This window comes from Dipodomys ordii, unplaced genomic scaffold (genome assembly GCF_000151885.1).
Source record: "Dipodomys ordii isolate 6190 unplaced genomic scaffold, Dord_2.0 Scaffold76, whole genome shotgun sequence".
Classification (NCBI taxonomy): domain Eukaryota; kingdom Metazoa; phylum Chordata; class Mammalia; order Rodentia; family Heteromyidae; genus Dipodomys; species Dipodomys ordii.
Window position 1 is genome coordinate 4618945 of NW_012267292.1, and position 12389 is coordinate 4631333.

The 12389-nt window shown below is 42.5% G+C and overlaps 1 protein-coding gene across 1 annotated transcript; it reads right to left on the minus strand.

Moving 5' to 3' along the window:
* Nucleotides 1-5355: 5355 nt before the first annotated feature.
* LOC105991702 (sperm motility kinase 2B-like) lies at nt 5356-7112 on the minus strand. Its single transcript, XM_013024385.1, is given in 3 exon segments — nt 5356-5524; nt 5583-5740; nt 5787-7112. Coding segments are annotated over 3 exon segments (1653 nt in total).
* Between the last annotated feature and the right edge of the window lie 5277 nt (nt 7113-12389).

The following is a 12389-nucleotide window of genomic DNA, read 5'->3' on the forward strand; positions in this document are numbered from 1 at the left end:
ATACTATGAGAATTTGGCATAGGTAGACTTCTAGTGATCTCCCATGGAAACTCTTCTACCACTACATGACTTAAATAAAAATACAAGCATTTTTTCCCCTGAACCTAGAGCAGTTAACTATAATGATATTTTATAAGAATCACAAGCAAAAACAGCCATAAAAGCTTTTTTTTAAGCAATAAGGAACTATTCCTTCACTATTTTTTCAGATGTTACTTTAGGAAGCTGAGCTTGAGTCTAGCACCTTACGTCACTCGGTCATCCTGACACCCTTGATGTTCCTTTGGACATAACTTTTCATAATTACATTTTAAGGCTGTTCATTACAAGTTTAACAGCATAATAGGGTATATTGTATCCTGTGCTATCCTCATTAATTAGTCCTAATAAGTCAGGACAAAACAAGTATGTCTTGCCACTGTTATATTCAATTGTGTACAGGAAGTTCTAACTACTTGGGCAGGAAAAAATAAAAAGCCCCCAAACTGAAAAGGAAGTTTTCTCTATTTGCAGATGGCATATATAAACCACTAACAAATACACTAAAAATCTACTAGAACTAATATTTTTAAGGAAAAATTTAACAAAGCATATATTCTGAAAAACCAAAAAATGCTAAAGGAAATACCTAATTAAGCAGAAAAGCACTTTATGTTAATGGGTTAGAAGGTTAATCATTAATAAGTTGTAATACTCCCCAAAATCGATTACAGATTGAACATAACTGTCAATCTTAAAGACACTGACATGCTAATTATGAAATTCACATGAAATTGCAAGGCCTAGAATAGACTAACAATCCTGATAATTCTGAAAATTTCAAAATTTACTACTCAACCATAATGAAAATAATATAATGCCATAAGAATGATTTATCATGGTTTACTTAAAACAATACATTCAAATGACATCCAGACCCTAAACTTTACTACAGAGCTATAATAACCAAAACAGCTTAGTCCTGGCTCAGAAATAGACCTGAAGACCAATGGAATAAACTAGCCAAGAAATATATTCTCATAGCAATCTGATATTTGACAAAGAAGCCAAAAATATGTACTGAAAAAATACAGCCTCTTCAACAAATAGGGTTGGAAAACTGAACATCAATATGTAAAAGACTGAAATTGGATTCCTGTCACCTTGCATTAATATCAACTCAAAATGAATCAAAGACCTCAGTTTTAGACCTGAAAACTTGAAACAACTACAGTAACTACATTATAACTTATTATATGCAGAAACTTTCTTAGGAGAGTTCCTTGGGCTCAGCAACATCAAATTAAAGTTTCTGCACAGCAAAGGATGGTTTTTAAGCTAAAAAGATAGCCTATAGATGGGAGATCTTTATCAGCTATACATCCAACTAGGGCCTAATACCCAGAATATACAAGGAGCGAAAGAAACTAAATACCCCAAACCTCAATAACCCAATTAATAAATGAACAAAGGAGCTAAATAGAGGCTTCTCAAAAGAAAGAATGCAATAAACACATGAGGACATGCTCAATATCTCTGCCCATAAAGGAAATGCAAATCAAAGCAACACTGAGATTTAATCTAACCCCAGTTAGATTAGCCACCAACAAGGATAAGAACAACAAATGCTGTCAAGGATGTGCGGGAAAGGAACTCTATTACCCTGTTTGTGGGGAAAAAAACTAGTGGAACCAATCTGGAAGGGTGTTTGATATTCTTCAAAAAACTAAACAAAGAAGTACCTCACGATCCAGCTATACCATGCTTGGGTACCTACCCAGAATATGATGTCAGGATACATCCATGTTCACTGATGCACTATTCATGATAACCAAGGTATGACAACAGCTGATATGACCTGTAATAGACAAATGGTTCAAGAAAATGAATATATATATATATATATATATATATATATATATATATATAATCTTACTCAATCGCAGAAAAATGGATTAACTTGGAAAAACTTATATTAAGTGAAGTCAAGGCTCAGAGACACAACTTGTGTTTTCTCTCATATGTAGAAGTTAGATCTAAAATATAAATATACATGAAAGCATATAGAGGGTTATACGTGCATATATGTGTATCTATACAGGCACACAAACAAACTAAAGGATGGTATACTCAGCAGTCCAATGGTGTAACTCTTCCTCTGAACATCTAACAAACTGCTTAACAAAATGAATACCAGCAAGCTGAAACATGTTTCGTTGGGGGAAAGGGAGGATGGAGAAATGAAGAGTAAACAAATATAGTCATTATATTCAATGTACATTATGTAAAACTTGACTAACCTGAGGGTAGGAATGGCAAAAGATGGGGAAGGGTAAAGGAGGGCTGACATTGATCAAGATGCACTGTACTCATAAGCTGACTTGAGGAACTAAAAACTGTCTGTACAAAAAAATAAATAAGGGCTGGGGAGGCGGCAGAAAAGTCCCTGTGGGGCTCTTATTTCCAATTAACTACCAGAAAACTAGAAATGGAGCTGTGGCTGAAAGTGGCAGAAGAATGCTAGCCTTAAGCAAAAAGAACTCAGACACAGCACCCAGACCTCATGAACAACAAAAAATAAATAAGTAAATAAATAAAATAGCCAAGCTCACAAAAATGCCATCATTTAAAACATAATAAAAAGCAACAATTCATTTTTAAAGGATAGACATATGTAGGCCTTTCTGGGAAGATTTGCCTGAAACTCAGAGTTAATAGAGAACAGAACTAGGTAACTATGGTACATACTGGTGGGAGATTACATTTGTTGTAGTGCTTCCTTCTGAAACTTAAATTTTGTGACGTTCAAATATACATATTATCCATTTCAAGGAACTGATTTCACACAATAGACAGAGGCTCAGGACATGTGTTGCACATATTATTAAAAGAACTTTTTTTTCGTTGGTCGTGGGGCTTGAACTCTGGGCCTGGGCTCTGTCCCTATGCTCTTCAGCTCAAGGCAAGCACTCTACTGCTTGAACCACAGCTCTACTTCTGCTTTTCTAGTGGTTTATTGGAGATAAGAGTCTCACGGACTTTCCTGCTCTGGCTGGCTTTGAACCGTGATCCTCAGATCTCAGCCTCCTGAGTAGCTAGGATTACAGGAGTGAGCCACTGCAGCCCGGCTTGAAATTCTTTTGAAGAATGAGAATGGTGAACTATCCTTCATTATTCTTCATTGGTGGTATGGTGAATTATCCTTTCATAAATTTCATCAATTCATTTGTGGTATGACAATTATAATGTCCAGACAATAGTATCCTGGCTTGCTTGGTTAACTGTATGTGATCACACAATGTAGGTAAAGGCAACCCACTCCACTTCAGAACTCAGAAGCACTCAGAAGCAAAAAAAAAAAAATTATTCTTTCACTGTAATTCAAACTATTAAAATATCATAGGAAATTCTAGAGCTGGATAATTATGTTATCACTTAATAGTATCTAACCATAATGGATACCCACTTTCCACAAAGATCTAAAAATTTGCTTCCTTGAAAGTGGCTTTTCGTATGGCTGTTCGTATTCCTTTTATTTGTTCACATATCTAAATTATTAACTTCACTTTCAGTGCTACAATATTGTTTGAATACATCATACGTGAATCAGAAAGCAATCTGACATAGATGAATTACAAAGAAAAGATATACTTAAAAGATATACTTTTTTAAAAAACTAAAATTTAGGGCTAGGAAAGTGGCTCAGTGGTAGAGCGCTTGCCTTGCATGCATGAGGCCCTCGGTTCAATTCCTCAGCACCACATAAGCAAAAAGAAAAAAGCCGGAAGTGGTGCTGTGGCTCAAGTGGTAGAGCGCTAGCCTTGAGCTGAAGAGCTGAGGGACAACGCCTGAACTCTGGGCCTGGGCGCTGTCCACGACCGGACCGAAAAAAAACACACAAAAAACCCTAAAATTTTAGTATAACATCATCGTGGAAGTGGAACTTTTAGTATGATAAGATCGAAGTGGAAGTGGAACTTTTAGTATGATAAGATCGAAGTGGAACTAAAATTTTAGTTTAATAAGATCGTGGAACATACTGCAAAGAATTTTTCTAAATTATTTAATTTATATAAAATTATATACAGCCCATTGGCCCATTGGGAGTTAAATACAGACCATGCACTGGCTGTGCTTAACAGGTTAACCATCTACTACTTGAGCTCCTACTACTTCAGCTCCTCCCTTCCCTCCTCCTGTATACTGACAGTCTTCCTTCCCTCCTGTATGCAGACAGTATTGGAGAAAGGACTTCTTTGTGTGCTGTTTCTCTTTGAGCATTAATCCTCCAAGGATGGACTCCATCCTCCAAATAGCTCGAACTACAGGCAAAAGCCACAAACTAGTGGCTCCATCTCATTTTTTTTAATTTTTTGTGAACATACTGTACAGAGGGGTTACAATTATATGGGCAGGATAATGCATACATTTCTTACCAAGCATTGCAGCCTCCTTTGTTTACCCTTCCCAGCATCCCTCCCCCCGTCCCCCCTTCCCCTCTATCCCCCCCCACCAAAGTTGTAAAGTTCGTTTTTGACAACTTGTACTTCTCATAGTTGCATCGGGTCCACCTGTATCCTTAAACGACTTGTTTTTCCCTCCATCTCATTCTTTTGAACTAACTTCCATCAAACATCAGTACCCATGGCAGAGTACCCATGGCAGAAATGAATACAAACTCAGAACATATCATCTTTTAAGAACACAATTTTATTAAGGCTGATTGAAAAAAATGAGAAATAATTTGAAATAATGTGAAATAATTTGAAAAAAATGAGAAATAATTTGAAATAATGTGAAATAATTTGAAAAAAATGAGAAATAATTTGAAATAATGTGAAATAATTTGAAAAAATGAGAAATAATTTGAAATAATGTGAAATAATTTGAAATTTTGTGAAAAAGTTAAGTCTGTGTATTTGGTGGTGGTAGAAGCAGATCAACTTGTCTGTAGGCAGGCTGAGTGGAATGTATTCCAGGTGAGTACCACGGCAATGTCTTTTCAACCTCACCAATGAGCTGCAGGAAGAAAGAGAAATCAGGACTGAATTGCACAGGACAACACCTGACAAGTCACAATCCCTTCTTTCTGAAAGTCTATCCCCTTTAGACACCTCTCCCTCTCCCCTCTCATCTCTTCCCATCTCCCCAACTCCCCTTCACCCAGGTAACCATAGGTCAGAGGGGATGAGCTAAAGGGACTTCCTTGAAACAGACAAAACAGAGCACAGCTCAGTGGCCACCTACTTGTTTTCAGTTCATCTGGAAGAAGCGTTTTCTTAATGCACGTTCGGCCGGCAACAACAACAAAGGCTTTGAAAGCAAGTGGTAATGTTTTTCTTCCAACGCCTCAAGCGTCTCCAGCCCCTCCGTTGTTCATTCCTTGGAGATGATGTTGGTTGAACTGAAGGGAATGAAGTTTCGGGGGTTTCCGAAAGTACAGGACCTGGGGGCAACTCGCTGCTTTCTTCTTCCTGTGGGTCCTGCTGGCTGGGAGATGATGCTGTTGGACACTGGACAGCAGAGCTGATCTTCTTCTCCTTCCCTACAGGTACCCAGGTGTTAGTTAAAACCGGGGGAAGAGAGTTGGGCCTGCTGCCCACCTCCTGCTCAGTGGCCGCCGGGCTGCTCCTTTCAGTGGGTTTGTCCATAGTGACAGTAGGTGCTGCTGCTGCTGCTGCTGCTGCTTCGGCTGCTGCTGCTTCTGCTGTGACTGCTACTGCTGCTGCAGTTGCTGCTGCTGCTGCTGCGGCGGCGGCGGCTACTACTGCTGCTGCGGTTGCTGCCGCAGCTGCTGCTGCTGCTACTGCTGCTGCGATTACTACTGCTGCTGCGGTTGCTGCCGCTGCTGCTGTTGTTGCTGTTATTGCTGCTGCCAAGGTTATCGCTGGATTCCCGGTAGCACTGATGTCTTCCTCAGTTTTGGGGGTTCTCCAAAGGAGGCAGGGGAGGCACACTGTTCTCCTGCTTTTCCTGCCACCACCCTTCAGCTGCTCTTTAGCAGGGAAGCCTGCAGCCCGGTGGCGCACAGGAGCGCTAGATTTCTTCAAATGTAGTGCTCTGCAGCTCTGGCATGCAGGTGAGGGGCAAGGCGGAGGCCCAGGAATAGCATACCTCATCCTGCGGGCCAGGTGTTGTTGGCCCTGGTCTTGAAGTTGTTTTAAAATTCTGTAGGTGGCCATGCAACTAGGCAAGGCTTGACTGACCTGGTCTGGATTAAAGCCAAGGTAGGAGGCCATGATATACAATATGGCTGGATCGGGCTGGGCCAGGGCATTCTGGATGGGGGGTGGTGAGGGTACATTAGCTCCTCGAAACCAAGGGTGGCACATCACTTGCCATACAGCCGGCCTTTGTTGAGGGTTGGCGGTCATCATGTAATTTAAGATCGCTTTGAGTTCAGGGGAAAAATGTTTAGGTGTTGTAAATCTGCCAGCAAGCACTTGTTTTTTAAACACAGCCCATGAACTGTCGTCATAGGGCACGTCGCCCACGACCATGTAATAAAGTAACACACCCAGGCTCCAGACGTCCACCTTCGGACCCTGGTATCTCTGCTGTTTAACCATTTCCGGAGCCCAATAGGCTGGGGTCCCACACTGCTCGGTCAGCTCCTGCTGGGGCTGGAGCCGCACACTGAGACCGAAGTCGCACAGTTTGGCCGTACCCTTGTCAAGTAAGATGTTTTCAGCTTTCAGATCTCGATGGGTAATACCATGGTCGTGGCAATATTTGACCGCCTTCAGGATCTGCCCAAACAGATCCCTCGCCTCCTCCTCCCCCAGCCTCACCATTTTATGAACATAGTCCACCAGGTCTCCTCCGTCGAGGTACTCCATCACCAAATGCAGTCGATAATCTGATTCCACCACCTGGTAGAGCTTAACGATGTTAGGGTGCTCCACAGACTTTAAAATATCCAACTCTGTGGCGAAAAAGGGGCAGTTCCTCTTATCGATGGTTTTCACAGCCACGAGGGAATCGGTGGGCAGATGTTTGGCCAGCTGGATGGAGGCAAAGCCGCCCTCACCGATGGTCCCAAGCGCCCGGTAGTGAGCCCCCAGGAGCTCCTCCTCTGAGGAAGTGGCCTCAAAGTTTCGCCAGTACCTCACCTTTCTACACTGGCTAATCATTCCTATGCTGACTAGCACCCTAGCGATGCTCTAGGAAGAAAAGTGAGCTAAACAAGTGAAACCAAATACAATCAGATCTAAATAGAAGTATTAGTATAATTAACAGTAAAGTATATAATAAGTGAATGAAATTACTATCTAACTAACAATAAAACTATGTAAATATCGAATGAATAAATGGTTAATGAGTAAATGTTAAAATGCTATCTAGTTAAGATAAAGAGGAAGGGAAGGGAAGGGAGGGAAGGGAAGGGAAGGAAGGGAAGGGAAGAAAGGAAATGTAGAAGGAAGGGAAAGAAAGAGAAGGGAGAGAGAAGGAAAAGGAAAAAGGAGAGAGGAAAAAAGGCAAAAGAGAAAAGCAAAGTCCGAGAAGTCAAAGCCAAATCGTAATCCAAATCCAAATACCTGATAATCAAAGCCAAATCAATGAACCAAATAGTCAAACCAAGAAATCACTAAACGCCCAAACAACTCAACTCCACCCTCCAAAACTACCTACAAGAGTCCACCAGTCAGCACACGATATATATAGCCAGGGTTATTGTGACCTCATGAAGGTGTTTGTGATGTCAGAGCTGCCAAGGGGTTCTGCCCATCTGGGCATCGCCCCCTGTGCCCATCTCAGTTCCTGGCCTTCAGGACGCTTCTTAGATGAGCATGCCTGGACTGGCCTTGCACTCAGGGCCTGGGCACTGTCCCTTAGCTTTTGTTATTTTTATTTATTTTTTATTTTTGCCAGCCCTGGGCCTTGAACTTGGGGCCTGAGAACTGTGAGCTTCTTTTTTCCTCAAGGTTATCACTCTACCACTTGAGCCACAGACCCACTTCTGGCTTTTTCTGTTTATGTGTTAACTGAGGAATTGAACCCAGGGCTTCATGTATGGTAGGCAAGCACTCTAACACTAAACCACATTCCCAGCCCCTGACCCTTAGCTTTTATACTCAAAGCTGGTGCTCTACCAGCGGAGCCCCAGCCTCAATTCTATCTTCTTGGTGGTTCATGGGAGATAATAGTCTCAGGGATTTTCCAGCCCATGTTGCCTTTGTATTAGCATCTTCATATGCCGGCTTCCTGCTTAGCTAGGATTACAGGCCTTACAGTAGCCATATGCTTACAAGATACTTACATTAAATATAACTTATGTTCTGTTAAATAGAATTACAGCTAAGTTTTCTCGGGTGGTTATGTAGATATTTAATATTTCTACTCATTGCAATCTAGTCAGAGTGCTAATATCTAGAATCTTAAAGTGCTCGTATCTATAATCCTAGTAATTGTGGGTTGGAAGTGGGAAGATTGCAGTTAGAAGCCAGCCTGGGCAAAATGGACCATGAGAGTCCCTGACAAGGGAGCAGGTTGGCATCATGGTGCATGCCTCTCATCCCAGCCAAGGTGGCAAGTGAAAAACAAGATGAAGGTTCAGGCTCCTGCCTGCAACAGAAGCAAATCCCTTCCTCAAAAATTACCAGCACAACACTGTTCAAAAAGAAATGTACTCAATACCTAACTTATGAATTGTACCCCCTCTGTACATCACCTTTACAATAAAATTTAAATTAAAAGATTACCAGCACAGATATGACTGGAGAGAGACATGACTCACTGTTTATAAGGTCATCTTAAAGTCAAATAGATCATCAAAACTCAAACCTGTCATATTTTTCAATATGCTTGTTGTTTCTGCTTTAATATTGGCATTATCTTTAGGTAGAATGATCACATGAGGGCTACTCTGAACACATTATTTTTTCATTCTGTTTAGATGAATGTCAAACACATGTTTGAAATGATATTTAGAATATATACTCAGATTCATTATGAACTGTGATCTATCTGGCTAAACCAAAGATGCCCTTCAGGATTTCCTAGTAGATTACCATTAATTTTTTCACCAAAAACAAGGGAAGCCAGCCAGATGTAGGTCAGTCAATCTATTTGTCCTTGAACATACTAATGATCAAACCCCAAATCTTGTCAACAGTAGCTGTTCCAGCATCTGGGTCCCTCAGAGGTGACACAAAGACTGCGGAATTTATTTTTTACCTACCGATCTGCCCTGAAAAAGTGGGTTTTTCATGGTGAAGTTCAACTTTCTTACAGGTATTTCTAAGAGGTATGAAGGAAGAACTCTGGGAAAGGTACAGTTATGGATGTTTATATAAAGTAGGCCTCTTTTCATTTTCTACATAATAGAAGCAATTCATGTAACCCAAATCCCTAAACAGTAGTGCTTTAATAAGATACCCATTGCATTGCATGCAGTTGGCCATTTATGGCTTCATTCAAATCAATGAAACCCAGGGTCTTAAACATGTGAGACAAACCTTGAATCAGCTCCTCTATAGACATAACCTTAAGATACTTTTTTTATCCTGGATTCCACATTCCCTGTGAGGAAGGCAGGGCAAGAAGCTGGCACTGACTTAAAGATGAGCACATTGAGTGCAAAGACACATGACTGCAGCCCTCTGGTGGTTCTCTGTCTCTTCAAGTCACACACAACCAAGGGATCTCAGAATGTCAGTTAACTGAAAAGAACCCTCTCCTGCTAGTCATATGAAGTCCATCTGAAAAGCTGCTTTCATGTTGAGATAATTTCCACTGTGATTATTGTGGAGTGTGTGGACTGAGGAGAGAAGAGAGCACAGGGAGAAGAAGGGCTCTGGTGAGAGAGTGCAGCTCAGTCTTTGTGGCTGCCGGTAGTCTTTAGCTCTTCTAGGTGGAGCCAGGTCCTTAGGGAGAGAGAACAGACTCTATGGGGCTTGGCATAGAAGGAGTGTCTTGATCCTGTGTGGGTTATGACTGGCTATAGCTCCCCTATCTTCAGTAGAGCCCTTACTTAAATAGATACTAGAGTTAAGTTTGGGGGATGTAGTTTGTTGTGTTGAGGTGTATGCCAGTCCTTGACCTTGGTCTCAGGGCCTAGCAGCTGTCATTGAGTCTTTGTCTTTGATTAACACTCTAGTTTGTGAGCCACAGTTCACTCCCAGCTTTTGGGTAGGTAATTGGAGATGAGTCTTATATCTGTCTGCCTGGGTTTGAACTGTGATTCTCAGATCTCAGGCTCCTGAGTAGCTCAGATTTTAGGCTGGAGCCACTGGCACTGGGCTCCTGTGGTGAATTTGCAAAGTTAGTTGGTAGCTCTCCCTGTGTCCATTCATCCTGCTTGAGAAAGCAGTGGGCTGGGAGTGGTTGTTCCTTCTCCTCAGCTAATTAAGAAGGCTTTGCTACAGTGTGTCATTTGCATAAGATATAATGCTTTGATCTCTTTCTTGCTCTCATCCATTCTTCTTTTTGCTCAACTTTCCCCTTTATCCACTCATACTTGATCCACTCTTTCAATTTATTCATTTATTCAACATATCCACAAATCCACAAACAACATACACACAAACACACACAGACACACACACACACACAGTGACAGAGAGGGAGAGGGAGAGAGAGCATTCCCTCCTGTTTTTATTCATTTCAAGTGGAGAGATAATATAATAATCCTTCTGGAGTAATCTTCCAGTTATATTCTTTTGTTTTTGTTTGTTTTTTTGCCGGTCATGGGCCTGAACTCGAACTCTGGGCCTGGGCGCTGTCCCTCAGCTCTTCAGTTCAAGGCTAGCACTCTACCACTTGAGACACAGCACCATTTCTGGCTTTTTCTGTTATGTGGTGCTGAGGAATCAAACCCAGGGCCTCAAGCATGCAAGGCAAGCGCTCTACCACTGAGCCACCTTCCCAGCCCCTTGAGTTATATTCTCAAAAAATTAAAAAAAAAAAATCTCCAGTAATCTTAACATGTAACAACCAGCAGGGCCCCGTGGCCTGGCCTGCAGGAGGGGCGGGGCATTGAGAGGCTGATGTCACAGCCCATGGGACGTGCGGCAGAAGAGCCATGCTGTGATGCCAAAGGGGTGGGGCATGCTGGGGGAGGGGCGTGCTGCTGGAGGGGTGGGGCGTTGATCCCCACATGCTGGGCTGCCTATTGGGATTGGACCTGGGCAGCTTGGGGGAGGAGCCTGAAGGGCGGTTTGAAATCATTGGTTGGGGAGGGGCGCAGCCTATCTGGGTATACATAGGCTGCGTGTTCCTAGGTGGGGTGGAGAGTAGCGGAAAAACCAGAGTCTTGAGGGGAGTAGAGAAGAGGTGGGGAGGGGAAAGATCCAGAGTCCTGAAGAGGGCAGGCCTGAGGAGGGCAGGGCAAGCCTCGAGAGGCCATGTGGGACCACCTCCAGAGGTCATTCGGGGCCTCCTCAGGAGGTCATTGTGGGCCTCCTCCAGGGGCCTGGGCAAAGGCTCGTGGGGCGCGGAGCAGAGCGGCCTGCGGAGAGTGGAGAGGCCTGCAGAGAAAGAGCAAGCGCGGAAGGGAGCAGCCTTCCCCTTCGGAGCGCTGGAGGACTGAGGTTTGGAGGTTTGCAGACCCCCTAATAAAGGTCTGGTGGCGGGGAGCAGGAATGGCTGTTGGAGGCTCGAGGCTTGGAGGTCGAGGCTGCTCCTGGTTCTGGGGATCTAGCCCAGGACAAGGTGGTCTCAGGACCCCTTTCTGATGTAAACAGTGTAAATAAACTTTTGTCCACCTTTAACTGTGCCTCGATGGATTCTCTCGCTCCTCAGGGGTCATAAGTAACCCTTGAACACTTCCTATATTAACATTTATTTTTCTATTGGTTTGTGCTTATGAATCTTTCCAAAGATGCATTTGTATTCATTATTTTACATTTTTTATAGATGTGGTCATTCCCACTGAGTGTTCGTGGGTTTACTTGAAATTTAATTAGTTTTAATGAACATGGTTGTGAAGGTAGCTTTAGTGCAGCCTTGCAGCATTATTTACCAAAGCCCAAATGCCCCTCCGTGGATGAACGGATCAAGAAAATGTGGTATATCCACAATGGAATTCTATGCTTCCATCAGAAAGAGTGTTATTGCTCCGTTTGTAAGAACATGGAAAGTCTTGGAAAAAACTAAATGAAGTAAGCCTGACACAAAGAAACATAGGTTGCATGGTTTCCCTCATTTGTGGTAGCTAGAATGTCATAACTCTACAAGTAAACACACTGGGTGGTAAGTAAGGGGTTACAAATGAATTTGCAAGTAAACATTCTGGGTGGTATGTAAGGAGTTAGAAATGAATGAAGTATAACAGACTCCAAGGAGAGCACAAACAGTGAAATTCCTTAAAAAGACTAAGGGAAAGCCCAACAAATTAAGTACCAGGAAATAGATATTTGCAAGAGGGGATGGTGAGACAAAGGAGAGGAGAGGGGTAGAAGACTGAAGAG